The sequence below is a fragment of the Lodderomyces beijingensis genome, assembly GCF_963989305.1.
Source record: "Lodderomyces beijingensis strain CBS 14171 genome assembly, chromosome: 5".
In the NCBI taxonomy this organism is placed as follows: domain Eukaryota; kingdom Fungi; phylum Ascomycota; class Pichiomycetes; order Serinales; family Debaryomycetaceae; genus Lodderomyces; species Lodderomyces beijingensis.
Genome location: NC_089974.1, coordinates 1416212 through 1438815, shown reverse-complemented (window position 1 = coordinate 1438815; position 22604 = coordinate 1416212). Strand labels below are relative to the sequence as shown.

Below are 22604 nucleotides of genomic sequence, written 5' to 3'. Positions count from 1 at the left end.
GGCCGAGTTGATTGAAACGCGAAATCTTGAACTCGCCCACCTTCCCAATACGCCCAGGAAGGAAAGGAAAAGAACAATGATGCCATATGATCTCATCAGACCAGTCTTGCATGCGTTTTGTTTTGGTAAACATTAAAAGATGCGATCGCCATCATAGAACAAATTCCAGCTCAATTTGCATGTCTTCTGCTGTTGCACAATTATCAAGAGAAATCTCAATTGTTCACAACGTGCATCGCTTTGTCCAAGTTCACGAGCTATGAGCTACGACACGAGTTTTCTTTTTTTTGTTCTGGCAGCTGCAGTATGACCAAAAAAGGGTCCCCTTCTGCGCAAGCTAAGTTCCGAAGCAAAACAAACAAACGAATAAAGAGTCGAACCCTTTGGGTCAATCAGCCCGCATTCGGTTAAATTGGGCAAAGCGATGCGTCGTGCATCGCTTTATTTTCGAAATAGGACAGCATTTGCCATCAATCAGTTTAGATTTAGACCCTTTTTAGAGCGTTAGCCGAAACTGAAACATATACGAATGGAATTTTTGCGTGTTCAAGAAAAAGAAAAAAGAAGAGAAAGGATTGTGACACTCCCTGTCGAGGAACACTCTCAAAATTTCACGGTGGTGGTGTTTTCCAAAAACGAATCAAAAACAAGGACAGGCGAAGGAACAATGGCATGGTGTTTACTCGCAATTGTTTTCTTGTTGCTCGGATTCCGAGCTGTTGTTTTGGATGCTGGGTGGGGTGGAGGAGTTTTGGGTTGTGTTGATTTGATTTGATACGAATTGAACTTACCAGCACTGTTTGATATAAGTTCAACCAAATATCCGCCCTCTCCTCTCCCAAGATTGGCTACCGATGATGAATTTTCCCAGAGACAGACTCTAGGAACCGGATTTTCCCAATGCTTCTTCCTCGGTTTTTGGTCTTCTTCATTTTCACCACTATTGTCTATGCATTCCCTGTGCTTATCAAGACGAGGGTTGCTCCACATCAAATTGCCATCGTCACCAAGATGATGAATGGGAATTGGTGGCCTTTCCAAACGATAGCACCATCGCCGACAACACCAGCGATGGTCACCAGCACAGTCACGGCTCATCCAAATCTGCCAACACAACCTCCGCCAACAACCACGGCTCCACCATCAACCAGTCTTTCGCAGACATACTCAAGCTCTGCGGGAGCATCGCAGGCGACACCGACCACTGATCTTGTTCAAGTGGTGGCATCAACTCCACAAGTTGGCAGTGCTTACACCGACACCGTGAGCGAGTTGTGGCTGCGATTCCACAACAGCAACGGATGGAACGAAGACGATAGCATCTGCAATAATAGCAAGTCTGACGAGCTCTCGCTTTGGGATTTGGCAGTCTTGGGCAAGGCGATAGCCGATACGCAGGATGTTTCAGGCTTGGAGACGACGATAGACGAAATCATGAACCACTTGGACCTGGATACGGGTGCCTTTTCGGCTTTCCCCAACTTGCCAGATCAGATATTTGCCGACGATAACGGCCAAATATTGTGGGTGTTTATAGACGCTTACAAGTTGACTGGGAACCAGAAGTATTTGTCTACAGCGGAGGGGATCATGAAGTACCTCCAGACGCAAAATTATAACAACACCGGTGGTATAGTGTGGCAGGTGAATCAGAACTACATTGCTTCCATCTCCACCGTAGAAGCTGCGTTAGCTGCAGTGAGACTATATGAGGTGAATGGCGACCTGTCGTTGATCCCATTTGCCGAGCAGTGCATGAATTTCATGTTTAAATATTTGCAAGACCCCTCGGACCATTTGTTCTACGACGGGTTAGATAAGACGGCATTCAGTTCGGTCAATAAAGGGAAATTGACATACACCGTCGGCTGCGCGATGAGCACATTGTCGTTACTTTACAAGCACACTTATCAAAGATCTTTTCTCAACCAAGCGGTGACTTTAGCCCAGGCTGCCACGAACAGGAACGGGGCTTTCTATACTGCGCAAAAGACATGGAATAATAGCTTGCTGTACGTTCATTTACTTTTCGTTGGCTTTTATGACGCTTTCCAAGTCAGCTCAAACTTTGATGAGTACAAAGCCGAGGTCTCGAGGCAGGGCAACTTTGTTTACCAGTTCTTGCAAGATCCCGAGGACAAGAATCTTTATTTCGACATGATACTGGCGTCTTCTACACCGGTTCATCGACGGTATACAAACACATTCACCAATGCCGCTCCAAACTACCTTCCGGACAGCCTGCTTTTCTGCAACGGCAACACGTCGCAACACACCAAAAAGAGTCTCATGGTCAACGCGAGCGCAGCGCAAATCTTGTATGTAATGTCGTTGCTCAGCTAATTGAATCGCCGAATTACTGTGGGGGGGGGGGGGACTCTTCATCATGTCATCGATAAGCTGTCTTGGTTCAATGATAGCTCCGATGAAGAAAACCAAAAAAGAAAAAAGAACAAAAAAAAGTTCACTCTCTCTATGTGGCGTTGCTACTCATCAAAGTTCACGGACATGAGACATTCGTTCAATTAGCATTAGAATATTTGTTGTATTATATAGAAATTAAGAATCAAAAAAAAAAAGAACTAGAACTGCCCTGGCAAATAAACATCTGTGCGTACAACTCTGAAACCAGACAATAGCTGCAAAAAAAAAAAAACTGTACCACTTACGCTACCAAGTGACAGATTCTCTTTAGGGGGGAGTTTTGCGCCCCCCTGGAAAATAGTCTAGACCCATCTATCAAAAGACAAAGACCACAGTGAAGCTGGCACCAGGGATGTCCACCTCCGAAGGTTTCATAAATAATAATAGAAGTTATCACTTCAGCTTTTTATTTTTTCCAGAGAAAGCTTCCCTTTCAAAAACCCTGCTTGTGCCTGCGTGTTGGTACAGTTGCAAAAAAGCGTTTGCTGGTCTTTGTGCGTTCCCGCCAAAGAGAAAAAAAGAAACAAAAAATAGGGCCACCAAGTCAAGTCAGGGCTTTGCAGCCACCTGTAATAATATGAACCCGATGAGCTAGCTGTACGTATTTATGTGTATATATATATAAGTTTATATACCAGAGCATGTCCCTATGGTTGGTCATTTAAGGGTGAAGCAGACCGTGTCCATCTTAGCCTAGCATGCTCCTACCACTACCACTACTACTGCTACCGCTTTACTTGGCGATAATCACGACAGCTTGGCTAGCTGAGGCGGCCATAATCCCACTAAGCGATTATCAAGTCGTCCAGCAAGCTCCAAAAAAGGCCATTAAAGCCACGGATATGAGGAAGATACCACTGTTGTTCCACTTGTTGCGTTCAACTCCAGATCTTAGGGGGACTACATCTTTGCACACACTAAATGCGGTTTGGGACCGTTTTTGGTGCCAAGGTATGGAAACGTGGAATTTCAACGATAATGCGTGTCCGACATTTGAGTTCAAACATCCGGCATTGACCGATGTCGTGGTTGCGACTCAGGCCATCCTCCACGTGAAGAAAATCACCCCCAAAGAAATGAAGCAGCTTCTCAAGTCCATCTTGCTATACAGGTTGGAAAATGGCGCATTTGCAACTTCTCCGGGAGGCGACGAGATCGACACCAATGAAAATGCCCAGCTTGTCCAGGTGTTTCTCGACGCTTACGAGCAAACGGGGGAGGACGAGTACTTGCGATACGCAGTGGAAGTTATGGAGTACATCAAGACACGCGACTTTGACGACCGAGGAGCAATTCTCCAGAACAACAAGGCCAGCAGAGTCTCCACCATCGCCACGGTTCAAACTGCGCGCAGTGCCCTCCGCCTCCACCGCATCAACAACGACATGTCGATGCTTAAACTCGGCGAAGCGAGCTTCAATTTTTTGTTTGCACACTTGCAGGATCCCAAGGACAAGCTATTCTACGATGGACTCGACTCGGCGCGGCTCTCCGAGACACAGAAGGTGGTGTATAACACAAAGCTGATCCAAACTGCTGGGGTCGCCATGTCGGCCTTGTATGAAACATTCCGCATCATCGGCAACCCCATCTTGGTGGATCGCGCCGTGGCACTAGCTGAAGCGCTCACGGATAAGAATAGCCCCGTGATGAGCTTTGAGAAATTGTGGCTCGGCACACCGCATGAGCTCCACTATGTATTCAAGGGCTTCTATGATTGTTTCCTTTTAACGCCACGGTTCCACAAGTTTCGATCCGAAGTCGTAAGGCAAGCGAATTTCATCTTCAAGTTCTTACAAGACGAGGGCGACTATGGTTTGTTCTTTGACCAAGCCTCTTCGACTAAAAAAAGTTTTGATCGGTTTGCACGCGTGTTTCAGCTTTATGATAATAATTATAAAGCTGTTCCTGATGGGTTTTGCGAATTGGATATTTTCAGCCAGCCTAGGAAAAAACTATTGACCAACGCTAGCATTGCTCAAATATTGTATTTCGTACCTCGTTTTAATTTCATGACTCTATAAATGTTTTGAAATTTACAATAATGTCAATGGGCAAAAAAAACGCTACACACTCTGTTTAACCATTATACAGAAGGTAAAGTGGAACTTTCGTTTCATTTTATGACAAAAATTGAATGAAAAAAAGAAAAGAAAAAGCTCTTCCTGTTTCGCGCAGCCATGGTTGCGAAAAACCCTCTCTTGTCTGAACTCCCACAATCTTCCTTCCTGGAACAACCAAGATGACGGCGAAAAACCATGAAATAATAATTTCATAGAATTATCTACCGGGACTCTGAAACGTGGGTTCAAGCAAATAATAGTATTGTACCTAAAAACCAACCCACAAGAGTTGTTTATAGGGAGTAGGGGGTCACGCAAATGACCCAATGAAGTTTCCCTACCAAGGAGGTTTCACAATACATCGATCAACTTTCACCAAAGAGTATCTCCAATTCAGCACATTCGCTACATCATGTAGACTAAAAAAATTGAAAAAAGATAGAATCACCAACAGAAGGTTTTGAGTTGGTCGAAAAAAAGAAACAAATGTGACCAGTCCGAGGATTGAACTCGGGACCTCGACCGTCTTCTTAATGTGAAGGTCGCGTCATAAACCACTAGACTAACCGGCCATTTGTTATGGTAATGATACATGGACACTAATATACTAAACAGATTTTGCTTTACATCTTAGCCAAACTTGACCAAAACTCTTCCAATCAAAACCGTATTGAGCTGTACTTAGCGAGCGGTAAATTCTGGTTGAGATGCGCGGGAAAGAGGAGGGAAGACCAAGTCTCGTCCGAGTCATTTCTGTGTGTGTGTTGTAATTTGAGCACACCTTGTTCAATCACGTGACTGTTTTTTTTTATTCTTTCACAGCAAGAACGGTTGAAAATCACAGCTCGCATTCCAACACCACGCAAGTTCGAACGCGACGGATCTTACGTTTATACCAAATCACTGGTTTCTATTACAAAACAGCTACACCCCATTAAAATTCTCCATATTGCGATTGAACTAAATAATTTCCCTCCCCCTTTTTATTTCCTTTAATTTGTATATATATCTAAAGTGCAATTGCCAAATAGAAAAAAAAAAAAAAAAAAAGAAAAAATGAATCCCCCTTTCTTCAAGACCCTGTGTGGCTCAGGACCTCTCATTGATAAACTGTGAAATTAAATTGTACCCATACTTGTTCTTAAAATCACCCGCAAAAGCGCGTTTGGCGCCCCTTTTAGACGCGTAGTCCAAGGATTCAACATAGACCAAGCCAGCATGGATTCCACCGGGTTCAGTATAGTAGTGAATCTTGCCCATTTTGTTCACCATGTGGTAAAAATCCTCAGCGCTATCTCTCAACACTTCTCTTTCACCTACAATCATTATTGTGTTGCCGTTGTTGATCGGATCAACTTTCGCCCAGTGGTCTTGCCAATTGGTATTTGTGAAGGTGAGGAAATTATTGATGAAATTGATGTCATTCTTGCCTTTGTAAAATGTGCCCATGCTGATATCTAGCGCTCCAAGATCGCCCCATGTATCTTGCCCGTGTCTAAAGGGCACTTTCGGTTTGGTGCATGGTTGAACCCACGGAGCATCCAAGATGAGTGCTTTTGGTTGAGGTAAGCTGGACACACTGAAATTCAATTTGAATTGAGGGAAGGGTTCCAATTGCTGCTTCACTTCGTCGGGGTATGCAATTGCTCTAGCAAGCGATAACGACATGTGTGAACCGGCCGAGTCACCAAGAAGCATGATGTTTTTGTAGCCGGCCTTGACCAAATTGTTGTACGTTGTCAAGCACTCAAACAATTGAGTCGGGTATTCATGATCAAACATGGTCAAAGAATAATCAATCACCAAGATTGAAGTTTTGGCTGCTGCCTTGTCATTTAAGGAATAATGCAACGCAGTGATAAAGACAAACTGCGATTCAAACATATTGACCAAGTAGCCTCCCCCGTGCAAGTAGATCAAGACATTGGTTTCTTCCTTTGGCACCTCGGCTCTGTGGATCCAATAACTGTACTTGTCAAACTTGGCCCCAAAATCATTCAAGGGCGCGGCTAACGGGTGCTTGGAAAACTTTTTGATGATTTTTTCAATGGGCTGGTAACATACTGCAATCATGTCCTTCTTGTGGTAGTTGCCGGAAACATGGTATTCCATGGCTAGCAAGACATTCTTGTACAATGATTTCTTAAACTCGATATTGGTTCGGGAGTACTTGGTTCCAACGGTGTAATATTGAAGCACACAGACCAAGATGGGATACGGCAATGACGCTATCTTGAGTGCAAACTCCAAACTTATCATGGTAAAATGAAGAAAAAAAAGCGATTATGAATGGCAATGACACCACTCAGACAATTAGGTAGGCGGTCTTGAAAGAAAAAATGAATGTTATATAGATCTGGAAGTTGAGCTTGAGTTTGAGTTTGGGTGCCGGAGTAGAGAGACGCCTCGAATACGAAAATCCCGTCGCAGCGCCAGCTTCATATATATTTAATAGAGATATACTGGATCCCGGTTGTGAGCTCAGAACTGGTTGTTTCAACTTCGGTAAGTAGTAGGAGTGGTCAACCGTGCATAATTCTCTCACTTTTATACCCTGCAATCGTCGCGGTAGATATGGGTACGCTTCGGTTGTACCAGTTGGGGGCAAAAGCCAGTCACTTTAGCAAGTGCGCGTTTCTCACATTCATCCTCATTACGGCCCGAAAGAAGGCAGGTAAAGCAAGAACCTTAACACCGAGAGCAAACGAGGAGAGCCCAGGACTAAGAGCTGAAAGCTGAGAGCTGAAGTAGGGAAGAGGTTTCTAGAACCAGGTGGGAATGTACCAACTCATTATTCCTAACACTTGCGGAAACATGAGAAACATCAAAAGTTTCACGGTTTGCAAAACACCCGATCTCGAGAAAAAAAAACTTGTTGTCGGTGATAGCAAGTAAATCAATTCCTCCCACGGCAAACAACACAGTTTTAAGCCTCCTCCTTGTTTCTACCTACCCCCTTCTCCCCATTCCTCCTTCCTGAGTAGAGTTTTTTTTAAAAAAAAATGAGCGTTGACGCCCCTCTGACACCATTCTCGATTGTCTCTACTTCGTGAAGCGACCACGCGTTGTGCCATATACGACAGAATGAACTCACCTGGATTGAAGAAAAAAAAAAACAAAAAAAGACTCCTGAGTTGGTGCCCATATTCACGCGAGAGGTAGAACGAGAGTAGCAGACGCGTTTGATGAGTGCATGATCTACAAAGTCATGTAACTTTCTAAAAGTTGCTCCAGAGCCTCTTAACCAAGTGTAACTTTTGTTTTCTGTATGTATATATATATTTGCAAAAGTAACCTCTATCCCTATAGCTTGAAATTTTGCGAAGTTTGAGGGCCACCACCATTCTTCTTCAAGTTGCCCTTTGCGTCCCTAAACTCGCCTTTCTTGCCGATAACAGTAACGTTCTTGGCCCTAGACAAAGTATCGACAACCTCGCCGGCATTCGATTTCCCGTCTTGCCTCTTTGGTTCCTGCATCGTCCGTTGTCTCTTGTGCTCTTCTCTTTCCTTAAAGTTTTTAGCCTTTTTCCTCTTGTTGGCTCGTCTAAGCCTCTGTTTATCATCGCGATCAATTTCGTCTTTTGAATAAGAAAGACCCGACTTTAGCTGAACTTCCGATTTGCCCTTGGCCCCGTTGCCCTTGGCTGCATCGTCACCGATCTTGTACACCTCCTGCGGTGCGAGTCTGGCATCACTTGAAACATGCAAGGGTTGCGCGTCCTCCATGCTGACCAAGGGAGCGCTCGCGTCTGTCACTTTTATTTCAATGTTTTTGGTTTCATGTGGCTTGGGTATGAAGTGAGCGGAGCATAATGCATCTAGTTTATGGGTCACTTTCATGAACAACTCGCTGATTTCCTCGTGCTGCCTTTTTTCTTCGTCGTTTAATGCTTCTTGTTGAGCGTCAACCTTGTTGTACTCGTCCTCGTAAAGCTCAGCCAAGTTTCGCGTCGATTTCTGTTCCGAGACCTCAGCTTGAGGTCCCTTGTGGAATCGCGACAAGTCCTGCACAATTCTTCGTGGAAGATCGTTGAAGTCGTCGTTTTTGATCCTTTTCCGAATCAAGTCTTCTATGCTCTCGGTCATTTCCTCAGTCACCGTCGGCACGGGCTTTGCTGTGCGGTCGAATGAAATGTCATTTTCTTCTAGTAGCGACTCCTTTGGTCTTTCATTAGAGGTGACTTCTCCCTTTAAAGTCCATTTTTTATCAGCCACCAACTCCGATTCCAATTTGGCGATTTCTTGCTGCAATGCGCGCTGCTGTTTTTCAAACGAAGACAAGTTTTCTCCCTTTGAGTTTTTCACGGGGTCTTGTCTGGGCTCATCGGCAAACAAGTCAAGTCTAGCGGAATCAATCGCTTGGTCGTATTCTTCGTCTGCAAAATCCCCTTCGCTATATTCTTCTTCCTTGTCCTCGTTGTCCGATGCATCATCATCACCTGTTCTTCTCCTGGGGGTTGCTTTTTTGAACTTGCCAGGCTTATCGTAAAAGTCGTCGTAGTAATCCATTTGTTCTTCCTCTGCCCCTTCCTCGTCGCCGTTGTCGCCGTCACCGTCACTTAGACTTGCAAAGTAGTCAATTTCCTCAGAGTCGTCCCCATCATCTTGGTCGTCATTTTCCATCGCCAAGACCTGTTTGTTGTACTGATCAATGTCGAAAAATCCATCATTTAAGCCAAATGCGTCCTTCTGGTGTGCCGGCTCCTGTCCTGACGCCTCGTCGTCGTCCCCGTCCTCGTCATTGTCTCCGTCTTCATCTACATCATCGTCTTCAGCTTGAAACTCTCCTTGTTCTTCGTCTCCCACTAGTGTCTCTTCATCTTCATCTTCATCTTCATCCTCCTCTTCCTTGAAATCACTCTCCTCCAACTCTTCTACCTTCCCTTTCCCTTCCGCTTCCGCTTCTTCTTCTTCAGACTCCGAAACATCCTCCTCGTCTTCGGACCCTTGTTCTCGCACGTCTTTACCAGTTTTGCTTATCTGTTCTCGAATATCGGGAATATCTTCCCCCAACAATCGCCTTCCTATGCCATCGAGTACAATTTTTGCTTGTCCAAAGACTTGTGTTGAATCCAACCCATCTATGTACAACTCGTCTAGTACAGAGTAGTCCTTGACTAGTGGATTTATGAATGATTTCGTTAAATCGTTAAAGAAATTTGAAGAACGAGGCTCCCTAGGAGTGGAACTTTTGAGTTTGAAAATATCCTGCGGATTCTTTATGATACTCTGTAGCCTATCTTCGCTCATTATGGAACTTTCTAGGCGGGGCTTGGCTCACGAACTGACGAACTTGTGAGGGTTCTCATATACGTTAAAGGTAAGATGGTTCCTCCCTCCCCTGGTGGAGATTCGAAAATTTCGCGATGCCGAGAGAGATGGTGTCGCAACTTTTTGCAACACCAAAAACACGACAATAAATAAAAAACGACAATCAATGGTTTTCTACAACCAAGATGATTCTACACAACAGTATCCTCTAATGCTATTGCTCAGGAGCCTTCTCGACACGATTCACCAGCTTCTTGATGATTCTCCATATGCTGTGTCTGGCTTCGATTATTGGTAAAATGACGACATAAAACAAGGAGAAAAACAACCAAAGGACGATGATTATGACGACACCGTACAAGAATTTGGGGCTGAAAACGTACGGCGACGCTCCTAGTGGAATGGGAATCACAAACGTCACGATAACCGCAAGAAGAACCACTAGGCCGCAGTATTTTTTAAACTGATGATCCAAGTGTTTGTGGTCAATCGTTGCCTCCAAGTTCATGTCCAATTCGGAACTGTGAGAACTGTGAGAAAGCGATTCAACTTCTTGATCTTCAACTTGTTGCTTTTCAAATTTTTTGTTGTCTTCAGACTCCGGCTCGCTGTAGGCGGTTTTGATGTCGTCATTACCGCTGCCCTTGGTTTCGGTAACTTGAGGGAGCTTCTTTTTAACCAAAATGGTTCTGTTTCTCGTTTCTTCAAAATCAAAATGGGCAGGCCAGATCAACGAGGCAACTATGGATATAAACCCTCCCATGATAAGGGCCGTTGCGTTACCGGCAAACGATACCCATTGGTTTGACAAATTGGTGACGTTGATTTCTCCCGTGTAGGCCTTGCACATAACTAGCCACACTATAATGGCAATCCCCATGCCCCCGATGGAACCACCGACGGCACCGATTTTATTGAGATCTTTCCAGACAAACGACAACGCGATGGGAAATACACCAGCACCTGTCGCGCACCCTAAAAAGTTGAAGAGCCACCCCATGGATATCTTGGCAGCCCCATAAAAGATTGACGCGAGACAAGACGAGAAAATGGCCCAGCCAAAGACAGTTATTTTAGCAACTTTCACCACTTGGTTGGGCGTGGCATCAGGTCTGATGTACCGCTTGTAAACATCGTACGAGAGCAAGGTGGAGGTTGCAATGAGCTCTCCGCTGAAACTCAGCATGACTGCAAAGAAGATCATCACCAATATCATGGCAGATCCGGACTTGCCCATCAAATACACGGCAGCTGCCACGGGCGGCAACCCTTCGCCGACTTCAAATGCAGATAACTCGGGGAAATCCGCATACACAGACAAGGCCCTCGCGGCGAGACCTAACGTGGCACCCATTGCAAACGGAATGACGAACCAACAAATTGAAGCGAAAAAATATGCTCTTGAAGTGATTTTTGGGTCAGCAGCAACTGCACGAGACAAGTAGGCCTGATCATTGACAACTAGTCCGAAACCGGTGATTACACTAATGACGGCAAAGACTGCACCTTGTTCTGATCTGAATGTAAGGTACGAGCCGTGGTAGTTGTTCTCAACGGGCGGCAAAGACTGCAACAACTCCCACATTTTCTGAGGTGAGCCGATTTTGTCATTTACAAAATAGACGTTTAACGTGAAAACTATAAGAAACACCAAGATGATGCACGTGTGGCTTGCATCCGAAATAAACGTTGCTCTTAGTCCACCAAAACTCACGTACACGGCGCAGCCAAAGGGCACCAAAAACAAGGTGAAATATTGACTTATCCCCGTCACCGCTGCGAACACGGCACTTCCACCGAGCAAGATGCATGAACTCACAATGGCATTGCACACGAACCCACACCAAAGAAAACTCAAATGGCCCGCACGTCCGAATCTAAAGTAGCCCATTTCCGGGAACGTGGTGACGAGATTTGCATTGGTTTTGATCTTTGAAGAAACGATTGAAAAGACACTTATTTGAAGTATCCCCCCGAGTGCGTACATGTACGAGCCTATTATACCTTGGTCGTAACTTTTTACAGCCGATTCAAGCAATGTCAAACTCCAGGTCCAGTTGGATAGGATACCACTCAATAGTAGACCAAATCCGATGGATCTGCTACCAGAAACAAACTCATCGACTTTTTTGGCACTGTGATTACTATATTTGTTTTGAAGAAATGTGACGTAGTTTAAAATAATTGCAAAGAAAGCTCCACCCCCGATGATAAGGCCATAGCCTACTCCTTGCGATAAAGATGGTTCCATTTTCTGCGATGGTTTTTCTTACACACAATCTGTTTGGAGTTTTTTGGTTTCCTCGTTGGGGGGAAATGAATGTTAGAGAAATTTGAAGCATGTTAAGTACTGGCTACTGAAGCTTGAGACGATGAGCCTCCAACTTTTCTCCCCCTTCTCGCATCCCTCGTGGTTGAGCCATAGTTTTGCACAAGCGAACCGGATCAATTTGGAACAATATGGTTTCTAGACCTTGATGGTGGAGATAAGGTGCACAAGATGCGTCTAGTGCTAAAGTGGTAGCTTGCTCACTTGAGTAGATTCGAATTTCGATTGCGTCAAGTTTTCAATTTAATATGTCAACTGTGGCTATCCTGCAGCATTACACAAAGAAAAGCCATAATCAAGCAATTCCAGTTTATCAAGTATCTCGCCTTTATGAACAATCCCGTCTCGATTGGCGGGTGATTCAAACGTTGTAGAGCAGGTATAGAAAAGAAAAGAAGCCAGGTTTTAGTGTGAACGAAATTTACAATCAAATGTCTTGGAAATGTCAAGTTTAACCTAACTCATTCATCAGCCATAGCGTCGTCGTCGTCGTCTTCTTCTTCGTCGCTGCTACTATCTCCGTCCTCTCCGCTGCTGCTATCTTCCTCTTCTTCGTCATCATCTTCATCGTCTTCTTCTTCATCATCGTCGTCGTCCATGTGACTACCGGACCCACTATCTTCGTCATCTTCTTCTTCAGGGTTCACCTCCGACCATTCAACGAAATTGCGGCCGACGATTTTCTTACTCATGGGCAACACGAGGGGGTCAAAGGGGAAATACGCCTCTAGGTCCAAAAACTCCTGTTTCTGTTTGAAATTCCCCACTGCAGAAGGCATCGTCACCGACCCATTAGTTTGAAGCATTCTCTCCCTCTTGTTATGCTCAATGATGGAATAACAGTAACACACATTCAATTTCGTCGCGAGTTTGGCAAATATGTAGACCACGGTCTCGTCGCAGAATTTCAATGGGTTGAACCGGGCAATGATCACGCGCTGGAAAAACTTGTCCAAGTCGCATTCCCATTCTGAATCGGCGGATCCCGTGTAGTTATTATCTTGCTTGCGCAACGTTTCATGTCGAAAGCAAAAGATGTATAGCAATGCCTGAAATGCAGAGTAGAAAAGCTTGAATCTTTCCATTCCTCCAGTTTGTCGGTTTGATTCGTTGTTCTTGTTCTTCTTGTTGTCCTTTTCCCTGTCCAAGGTCTCCTGTTCTCTCTCAATGATGTACTTGTTGATCCACCCCATCAAGTAGCTCACGATGAAGACGATCTGATGGCGTGACAAGTTCTTGGCTCTAGCAATGTAGGAAGAAAGATATTGCATGGCTTTCAACCTTTTTTCGACAATTTCACTCGGATTAAAGGCAACATCAATGAGGAGCACCAAAAATGAATCAGCGAGCTCTGGTTGGTATTGAGTGATATGGAATAATAAGAATTGAATCAGTTTGGTGAAGTGTGTAGGTAGGATGTGACTTTTAAATAAAGAATTTATGGTGTTGAAAAGAGTAACACCATTGCCGTTACTTATCTCTTCATCGGTAAATGAAGTTGACGTGGTTGATAAAAGCAAATGCACTATACTGTCTAGCTTTGACGATAATTGCTTGATGTTTTGGGTCGAATTAGTTGGGTCTATCCATTCAACCTCTCCGTCAACCTCTCCGTCAACATCGGCATCGGCATCGGCATCTTCACCTTGCGACTCTACATCCTTCACCTCTTTTCTATGGTGTATATTTTCGTCTTCATCATTGTCTGAGTTTGCAAGCAATTCCATGTCATCCTCTTTGCCATTGATTAGCTCCTCAATTTCGTCGTCATCTAAATCATCCAACTCATTCTGCAACTCAACGTCGATTTTAATGCAACACTCAACGATCAACTGCCATACACTAAACTGCAACTCTGGACTGTACTCTGTGATTTTCAACAAATTGTGCACATAGTTGAGAACTTCTGACGTTGAAGACGAGATATGGTGAGGGAAATTGCCCTGCAAGATTTGTGGTATCGAGTTGATACTAAGCGGGATAAACTTGAGTATCTTTCGCAAGACTATATGGTGGCTGGGTAGCACCTCGTCTGACGGGTTAAATGTTTCAAACTCCTGAACCAACTTGTTCAACACTTCACTAAGAAACTTGGGCAAAGTACTAACCAACACAGTGAGAAAATGCGAATACAAGTCCTTAAAGATGGAATACTCTTCCAGGCTCTCCTCTTGAACTTCCAACCATTTATATCGAAGGATGGCAAATATCAAGTTGCTGCAAGCTCTGTTGTCCAACTTCGACGTGTTGTGGATGAGCGCTTTCAAAATGATGCTAAAATGAGCTAGTGTTATTGCATCCGGGCTCGAGCTAGGCAAGTTGATCTTATCGGTCAATGTGTCGATTTGTAGTGAATCGTCCTAGGCAAAAAAAAATTGAGTTAGTATGTCACATATATAAAAAACGAGGGGAACAAAAATTTTTCATATAAAGGCACATACCTTCTCCAAGGACGTGAATGCTGTTTTGACATATTGGTAGAACATTTGCTTTGAAAAGTCGTTATCCGGTTGACTCATTATTGACCTTTTCGTCTTGTCGTTGCCGGCGGCGCTCTTGTTGGAGGAGATCATCTCTGACGACGATTGTGGTAATTTTTCACTCCTCAATCTCTTGTTACTTCGGAACTCCTCGATTGTATCCACTTCAACGTCTCTTTTTCTGGTTATGGGATCGTGCAACGACATCTTCTATATCACGGTTATCATACGGTATCAATATATAGATCTATATACATATATATACGAGTTTGTTGAAAAACTTGTATTAGCCCTTTTCCCCCTGAGATGTGGTTGAGAAGAAGGAGTGGCATTTCATGGTTATAAAATTTGAGAAGAGTTTTAAGGAGTGAAAAAAAAAAAAAAAAAAAAAAATAAATTAAAAGGAGCGAAGGCGAGAGCCTCACCGGTTACCTAAATGGGAAGATTCAATAACTTTTACCAATGGAGATATTCCCCCCCCCCTCCCATCCATAGGCATGGCGGGACGTACATTTTGATACTTCCTGGGTCAGCTGACACGTTGAAAACAACAATAGACTGCTTATCTCGTTATCAAGAGCCACACAGTTTTGGGTGGTTGGCGAGTTTATTCATTTCTGGCTGATGCTGAGCCGTCTGCCAAAATTGGTAGCGCCGCGGTTTCAGCCAGACATATGAAAACCCCCACCACCCACTGAATAGGCCGGTCCAAGCTATCACAACAGGGCAAGCCAACACCAATTTACGCTGGAACCGACCTCAGGAAAAGAAAAGGGTGATGATGATTGAACTGGTGCAACTCCGATCGCAACTACTCCTAAATATAGCGGATATCCTAGCAAGAAATATAGATTTGCAATTTGGAGTAGTATTGGGGTATCGAGAAGATGGCAGCAAGCTCGTTGTATTGACCTCGTTTGAGATCATCACCAAGTCAAACTCGGTAGACTACGACTACCTCTACAAGAGACACGGCCAGTTGAAACTTGTCTACCCGCAGTGCTTGGTGCTCGGTATATACCAAATACTCTCCAGTTCCAACGAGCCAAACTCGTCGACAGTGGCAATGTCGCAAGAAATGCAACATTTTTGCAACACATACCAAATACCGCTAGTTGAAACGCCCATTTATTTAACATACAACCTGAGCTCACAGCTTCAATCGCGCAAAAAACTACCTTTCCAAGCTTATTTCGCTGACTCGCTGACACCGGTAACCACCGTGATTGACTTGAGTGAAACTGAAAGTATCGCTGCTCTCACCATTGAAAACCACAAGGCTTACTTTATTGCAAACGGCAAAAAGAACAGAGAAGAAGTCAACATCAAGAAACATGTGGAAAAAATATCAAAGACTTTGAGCATATTAGATGACAAGTTGCACACTTCCTCAATCGCAACAACCTCGGATTCGAAAGCTGCGCCAGCTTCACGAGAGGAGGATCTTGCTGACCAAAATGCCAACGTGCTCTCAAACAAGTTGAGCCTGCTCAGGGAGATTCACAAAGACACGGCCACGGAAGAAGCAACCATCCTCAAGTTGCAAACTACCCAGTTGGCATTGTTGACGGAGCAGAAAATGGTGTTGGAGAATGTTCAAAATCAGTTTTTGAAGCAATTGAGACTAAAGTAGGCGGATCTGTTGGGAAAGGCCACTGAGCCCATGTTTATACTGCCAGATCCGAGCTGCTAAAACTTTTGAAGTTTACTTCACTCGTGCATGTTATGAGGGGAGCTGTAGTACTGACTCAGGAGTTCTATAAAGAAATAGAGAAATAAATCAAAAAACCTCCAACAGTAAATAAGGATAGGAAACCTAGAGCAAATAACATAGGTACAGCTAAACGTGGAGAATATGGAACAGACGTCCTTCAATTCTACGTGACTTGATCTGTTCTAAAGGTCCGGCAAAAAACAAAAAAAAAAAAAGATAGTGACACCTACGCGATTCGAACGCGTGCATCTTACGATACTAGAATTCACAACTCGTTAAAGTCACAAGAATTTGAAGGTTCTTGAGTCTAGCGCCTTAGACCAACTCGGCCAAAGTGTCGTCTGATGGACTTCAGATGCAGCCTGTAGGATACTCATAAATAGAACAAACATTGTGCAGATCATCACGAACAACTATCTACCCTACTAGATTGTATTTTTAAAAACTTCTGTTCTCTATAGCGACAGGACACAATCTTGCATCTCAACGACTGATATGATTGTTTGATCTTGTTCCTTTTGTTGTTTCTGCAAGCGTGCTGCAACTGCGTCACTTTCGTCACCTATTTCGCACCCATTTTGCAACAAACTCGATCGAAAATGCATCGTCATCCTCACCTCTTTACAATAAATACACATCAAGAGATTAAAACAGAAGGACAACTGACAAGAATAACATAGTTTCATAACGAAGAGACATAAGCGAAAACTCTCAATCTTATTATAAATGGACAATTGTAGCACCGCCACACCTCTACCCTCTCAAAACAATCTCCTGCTCATTCCTCCAACCCCTCCATCCGCCCATTGGCCCCTTTTCCCATAATTGAACTCAAAAAACGTAAAAGTTCCGCACCTGCCACATCCAAACCAAGCTCACACTGCTAACAACCAAAGGCCCCGCCAACCCTTTGCCCAACTTTGTCGTGCCGAAAACCAACCACTCACTCCCGAAATGCCACGCAGCAACAACAAAAGTCAACTGCGTCAACTGATAAACGGGAGCACTAGTAATATTGTAAGCACCATATAACCTCACGAGCGACGTGATCAATGTCCATGTGCCAAATGTGCGTGCTGACAAATTGGTCACTTGCTGCGGCTTGTTGTTGTATACTTGTTTCGTTAGTGATAAGTCATGGTTATACGATTGGAACGAGTTGAATATTGAGACTATTGATATGAAGAGGAGCCAGTAGGGGAGCTTGCCTCCTCTTGTGTAAGGAAGCACCGATTCTATTCCAATTGACATGGTCTGTTGTGGTGGTGGTGGTGGTTTCAGGTGGAAAAAATTACAGTGTTTGTATCTTTATTCGATTTTGTTTTTTTTTTTTGTTGTACCTTTTTTTTTCCAGTCAAATGTGAAGGTGAATTTTAGATAATTCAAGCAAGTTCATGAAAACATATATACTAAAAGAATAACCAGATTAAAAAGGGGAAAAAAAAAGAAGCAATAAAAGATTCGTAAAAAATTATAGTATAGGGTTATTAAGCTGTTGGATCCTGGACTTTTGTTGGATCTCTATCTTTCAAAACATCAACCACGGGTCCCAATAATCTTTGGAATCCGGATTTGCCCAACGTTGCCACAATGACATCATTCAAGGCTCTAACCGTAGCTTGTCTCGGCAAATCCTTGATCAAGGCAAGCTCACCAAAATAGTCACCTTTGTTTAATTGCTTAATCTCTCCCAACCGTTCACTAGAGACTTGACACGAGCCACTTTCAATCAAATAAAAGTTTTCCCCCGTTTCACCTTCAGTAACAATGTTATCACCCTTCTTGTACATTTCGGTGAACAATGCATCGGCCAATTTGGAACGCTCAAGGTCAGTTAGTGACTTGAAAATGTCGATATCCTTGAGGAAATCTTCGTACATCAACCTTCTGTTGAAGGTGCCTTCTAACAAGATTCGGCGGAAAGTCAATCTATCCAATGCCCAAAGGGTCACGTCGGATGCAGCAATGGCGGTGGCGGCTCTGGGCGAGTTGTACATCAATGCCAACTCCCCAAATGAAGAGCCGTCGCTGCTTGAGTTGACCTTGGAGTCATTAACAAAGAAATCAACCGTGCCTGACTCTATAATGTAGAAGAAATCACCTTCGTCACCTTGCTTGATGATAACGGCGTCCTTTTTGAAATTCTTGGACTGCAATGCCGAAATCACCGTTTTTTTCGAGTTTTCGTCCAACTGCTTGAAAAGGAAATTGTTTTGGAGGTTCTCTGCCAAGTTTTCTTCTTCCGTGGCGGACAAATTGTTTTGAAATGGTTTCCAGCTTTCTGATTTCAATTTTGCCGGGTTCAATGTTTCAGCTGAGACCGAGGTTCTTCTATTCGCATTGAAAGCCCTTGGAATTTGCTTTTGGTGCGTTTTACTCTTGTCAGTCTGCTCCAGAGCTTGAGCCGTAGAAGGCTGTGATGGTGCTTGTTGTTGTTTTGAGGATGGATCGTCGGGACTGATTTCTTTAGTGAGCGGAGCTTGATCAGTTTCCTCGAGATTAAAGTTGGATTTGAAAAGGCCTGCCTTTTCTGTTCCTTTTTCTTGAGCCGATACTGGGTCACCATCGTGGGTCAGATGGGGGTCATTCAAGCCAAATGGAGACTTGAAACTGGGTTCTTTGCCATTGGCAGATTTAGCCGCAGAAACCTGGAAATGGGTATACTCAACCGGGGGAAACAAGTCTATACCTGCTTCTTTGGCTTTGGATTGCTGCAACCACAACTGTTGTCTTTGCCCCTGCAATTTACTGTTAAAGTAGTTGGCACAGAACTGCAATACATCTTCGGGGTTTTTGGACAAGATTTCCTTCTGTAGCTGGCTCAACTCTTCATTTACAAAGTGCTGAGACATCGTTGTAGTTATAGTGGCTCTAGTACTTATTGTAGTAGTAGTAGCAATAGTCTTGCTGTGCTAGTTGTCTCCCCGTGGTGACGAGATTTTGTAACAAGTGCGGAGTTCAAAATTGGAAAAAAAAAAAGATGATTGCGCTTTGGTGAGTGAGTGAGTGAAGGGCAGGTATGAGACTTGGGGGGGGGGGGGGGAACAAAAATATTAAAAAAAGGAGCTGAAGATGAAACAAGAACCTGGAAAACCAGAACCAATCAATCAATCGAGGCAGCTCTTCAGTAAAAGGCGAGATTTTACCTGTAAGTGTGTATACTTCGCGCCAGAAGAGATCTTTCAAATCTGTTGAATCTTGCTAGCGTGTACAGTCTGTTTTCTGGTAGTGGGTGAAAAGTGGCGATAGAGTAACATCATGTGTGTTTGTGGGAGAAGCATATCCCCTCCTCCACAACTGGGCACGACCTACTGTGCACGTGCCAATGTCGCAAATTTCAGAAGAGCGCCAGTGTCGCACTCTCATCTTGTCAACACGACACTGCACGCCACACGTCTCCCCTCCACACACACTTACATAGGGGGATCTCCAATGGAGGTTAAATTGAACACGTCAACAAAAAAAAATTAAATCTTTCTAGTAAGTTCTCTCTCTCGCAAAATTACCGACACATGGTAGCTGCTGCCGCCACCCCCGCCAACTTTTGCAGCCTTTTTTCTCGCCCACAGAAGTCGTAGGGACACGTAACACACGACGGATGAACTCTACCGGCCCCCCCCTCTAGAGGCAAACAGACAATGCTATAGAGTTGTAAGATGTGACGTGTAAACTTTCTTTCTTGCCTCTCTCATTTTGTCTACCAGGCCGTCCTATTGACTACTATCCAGTTGGCGAGGAGGAGTATGGGCTCTCAAAGTTACACGTAATCCAAATGCCGGAGTGAAATTTCCCCCCGCTGTTTCTCTCTCTCTCTCTCTCTTCGTGGCGGAAATGGTGGTGGCAATGGTGGTGGCAATAGCGATGATAATGGCGGTGGTTATGCTGATGGAGCGTGCGAGCGGCACGAGCTTTCTTTTTTTTTTTGGTTTGCAATATAAATCAATTGCAAATTTTCAATTTTCCAACCACGCTCTGACCCATCTACATCCAGCTTTCTTCGGTATACGAAACAAACAAAAAGAAAACCAACAGCATTTGATTTGGTCTGATTTGACTTTTCAGTTCATATCCATCCATAGTATACCATGAGATCCAGTCAGTCTTCGTGGTTCCCTCGTATAGGGCTACTTTACGTAGCTTTGATCTTGTTGATACCGTTTTTGGTTTCCCCTAGAAGTGGCGGTCCATTTGCAGTTGCCGCTGCCGCGGCAGACGACGACAATGTGACAGATAACTACGGCACAGTTATTGGTATCGATTTGGGTACCACGTACTCGTGTGTCGGAGTCATGAAGAACGGGAAAGTGGAAATATTGGCCAACGACCAAGGCAACAGAATTACTCCGTCATACGTGTCGTTTAACGCTGAGGAAAGGTTGGTTGGCGATGCAGCTAAAAATCAAGCAGCCTCGAATGTCAACAATACCGTGTTTGACATTAAGAGACTAATTGGCTTGAAGTACAATGACGACACTGTCCAAAAGGAGTTGAAGCATTTGCCATACACCATTGAAAACAAGGGCAATAAGCCCGTGGTTAAGGTTGAATTTAATGGCGAAGAAAAGACTTTTTCTCCAGAGGAAATCTCGGGAATGATTTTGGGTAAGATGAAGAACATTGCTGAAGAGTATCTCGGTAAAAAAGTGACTCACGCTGTTGTTACCGTGCCAGCCTACTTCAACGACGCTCAAAGACAAGCAACCAAGGATGCCGGTACCATTGCCGGCTTGAACGTCTTGAGAATTGTTAACGAGCCCACTGCGGCAGCAATTGCCTATGGATTGGACAAGACCAATGAGGAGAAGCAAATTATCGTTTACGACTTGGGTGGAGGCACTTTTGATGTTTCCTTGTTGTCGATTGAAGGCGGTGTTTTCGAAGTGTTGGCTACTGCTGGTGATACCCACTTGGGTGGTGAAGATTTCGACCACAAGATTGTGAGATACTTGGCTAAGCAATTCAAGAAGAAGCACAATATCGACATTAGTACCAATGCTAAAGCGATTTCCAAATTGAAGAGAGAAGCAGAAAAGGCCAAGAGAACTTTGTCATCACAAATGTCGACTAGGGTTGAAATTGACTCGTTTGTTGACGGTATTGACTTTTCAGAAACCCTTTCAAGAGCCAAGTTTGAAGAGTTGAACATTGCCGCTTTTAGAAAGACGTTGAAACCAGTTGAACAAGTTTTGAAAGATGGAAACGTTAAAAAGCTGGAAATTGATGATATTGTCTTGGTTGGTGGTTCCACAAGAATCCCCAAGGTGCAAGAATTGTTGGAGCAATTCTTTGACGGCAAGAAGGCCTCCAAGGGTATCAACCCCGATGAAGCTGTTGCTTATGGTGCTGCTGTTCAAGCCGGTGTCTTGAGTGGTGAAGAAGGTGTCGATGACATTGTCTTGTTGGATGTCAATCCATTGACTTTGGGTATCGAGACCTCGGGCGGGGTCATGACCACTTTGATCAAGAGAAACACTGCTATCCCAACCAAGAAATCCCAGATTTTCTCCACCGCTGCTGACAACCAGCCAACTGTTTTGATCCAAGTCTACGAAGGTGAAAGAACCATGGCTAAGGATAACAACAAGTTGGGTAAGTTTGAGTTGACCGGTATCCCACCCGCACCAAGAGGTGTTCCACAAATCGAGGTCACTTTCTCCTTGGATGCAAATGGTATCTTGAAAGTTGAAGCTGCTGACAAGGGAACTGGTAAATCCGAAAGTATCACCATCACCAATGAAAAGGGCAGATTGTCCAAGGATGAAATTGACAGAATGGTTGAAGAAGCCGAGAAATACGCTCAACAGGATCAAGAGTTGAAGGAAAAGATTGAAGCTAGAAACTCGTTGGAAAACTATGCTCATCTTTTGAAGGGCCAATTGAATGACAAGTCGGAAACTGGCTTGGGCTCCAAATTGAACGAAGACGACAGAGAGACCTTGGACGACGCCATTAAGGAAACCTTGGAGTTTATCGAGGATAACTTTGACACTGCTACAAGCGAAGAGTTTGAAGAACAAAAACAGAAGTTGGTCGATGTTGCTAACCCAATCACTGCCAAATTATACGGAGGTGCTGCTGCTGGAGACGAAGGTGCAGGTGCAAAAGCCAGCGGCGACGCCAAGTTTGGTGACGACGATTCAGATGATGAGATAGATCATGACGAGTTGTAAATAGAAAGAGAGAAGGAGAGATAGCTTCGTTATAGAGTATGTAAGATTTTTTTTTTTAAAAAAAACAAGTGAATAAGTAAAAAAAAAAACAGAAAAAGTGGAGTATGAGATTGGCCTGGCAGATCACCTAGCGTGGTTGAAATCTATATTGAC

The 22604-nt window shown here is 44.0% G+C and overlaps 10 protein-coding genes across 10 annotated transcripts; 4 read left to right on the top strand and 6 right to left on the bottom strand. All coding sequences in view use genetic code 12, as the record gives it.

Moving 5' to 3' along the window:
- Positions 1-900: 900 nt before the first annotated feature.
- Positions 901-2343, top strand: LODBEIA_P44990 (uncharacterized protein; the record flags this gene model as incomplete). Its single annotated transcript, XM_066974726.1, has 1 exon — positions 901-2343. The coding sequence occupies one exon, from the start codon at positions 901-903 to the stop codon at positions 2341-2343; it is 1443 nt and encodes a 480-aa protein (XP_066831437.1).
- A 779-nt stretch (positions 2344-3122) lies between these two features.
- On the top strand, positions 3123-4448 carry LODBEIA_P44980 (uncharacterized protein; the record flags this gene model as incomplete). The annotated part of the gene is made up of 1 exon (XM_066974725.1): positions 3123-4448. The coding sequence occupies one exon, from the start codon at positions 3123-3125 to the stop codon at positions 4446-4448; it is 1326 nt and encodes a 441-aa protein (XP_066831436.1).
- Positions 4449-5576: 1128 nt separating this feature from the next.
- On the bottom strand, positions 5577-6746 carry LODBEIA_P44970 (uncharacterized protein; the record flags this gene model as incomplete). The annotated part of the gene is made up of 1 exon (XM_066974724.1): positions 5577-6746. The coding sequence occupies one exon, from the start codon at positions 6744-6746 to the stop codon at positions 5577-5579; it is 1170 nt and encodes a 389-aa protein (XP_066831435.1).
- A 1044-nt stretch (positions 6747-7790) lies between these two features.
- Positions 7791-9737, bottom strand: LODBEIA_P44960 (uncharacterized protein; the record flags this gene model as incomplete). Its single annotated transcript, XM_066974723.1, has 1 exon — positions 7791-9737. One exon carries the CDS (start codon positions 9735-9737, stop codon positions 7791-7793), a length of 1947 nt encoding a protein of 648 aa, XP_066831434.1.
- A 235-nt stretch (positions 9738-9972) lies between these two features.
- On the bottom strand, positions 9973-12009 carry LODBEIA_P44950 (uncharacterized protein; the record flags this gene model as incomplete). Its single annotated transcript, XM_066974722.1, has 1 exon — positions 9973-12009. One exon carries the CDS (start codon positions 12007-12009, stop codon positions 9973-9975), a length of 2037 nt encoding a protein of 678 aa, XP_066831433.1.
- A 539-nt stretch (positions 12010-12548) lies between these two features.
- LODBEIA_P44940 (uncharacterized protein) lies at positions 12549-14774 on the bottom strand (the record flags this gene model as incomplete). Its single annotated transcript, XM_066974721.1, has 2 exons — positions 12549-14447; positions 14529-14774. 2 exons carry the CDS (start codon positions 14772-14774, stop codon positions 12549-12551), a joined length of 2145 nt encoding a protein of 714 aa, XP_066831432.1.
- A 571-nt stretch (positions 14775-15345) lies between these two features.
- On the top strand, positions 15346-16200 carry LODBEIA_P44930 (uncharacterized protein; the record flags this gene model as incomplete). Its single annotated transcript, XM_066974720.1, has 1 exon — positions 15346-16200. The coding sequence occupies one exon, from the start codon at positions 15346-15348 to the stop codon at positions 16198-16200; it is 855 nt and encodes a 284-aa protein (XP_066831431.1).
- A 912-nt stretch (positions 16201-17112) lies between these two features.
- On the bottom strand, positions 17113-17532 carry LODBEIA_P44920 (uncharacterized protein; the record flags this gene model as incomplete). Its single annotated transcript, XM_066974719.1, has 1 exon — positions 17113-17532. One exon carries the CDS (start codon positions 17530-17532, stop codon positions 17113-17115), a length of 420 nt encoding a protein of 139 aa, XP_066831430.1.
- A 236-nt stretch (positions 17533-17768) lies between these two features.
- LODBEIA_P44910 (uncharacterized protein) lies at positions 17769-19133 on the bottom strand (the record flags this gene model as incomplete). The annotated part of the gene is made up of 1 exon (XM_066974718.1): positions 17769-19133. The coding sequence occupies one exon, from the start codon at positions 19131-19133 to the stop codon at positions 17769-17771; it is 1365 nt and encodes a 454-aa protein (XP_066831429.1).
- Positions 19134-20366: 1233 nt separating this feature from the next.
- LODBEIA_P44900 (uncharacterized protein) lies at positions 20367-22451 on the top strand (the record flags this gene model as incomplete). Its single annotated transcript, XM_066974717.1, has 1 exon — positions 20367-22451. The coding sequence occupies one exon, from the start codon at positions 20367-20369 to the stop codon at positions 22449-22451; it is 2085 nt and encodes a 694-aa protein (XP_066831428.1).
- Positions 22452-22604: the final 153 nt, after the last annotated feature.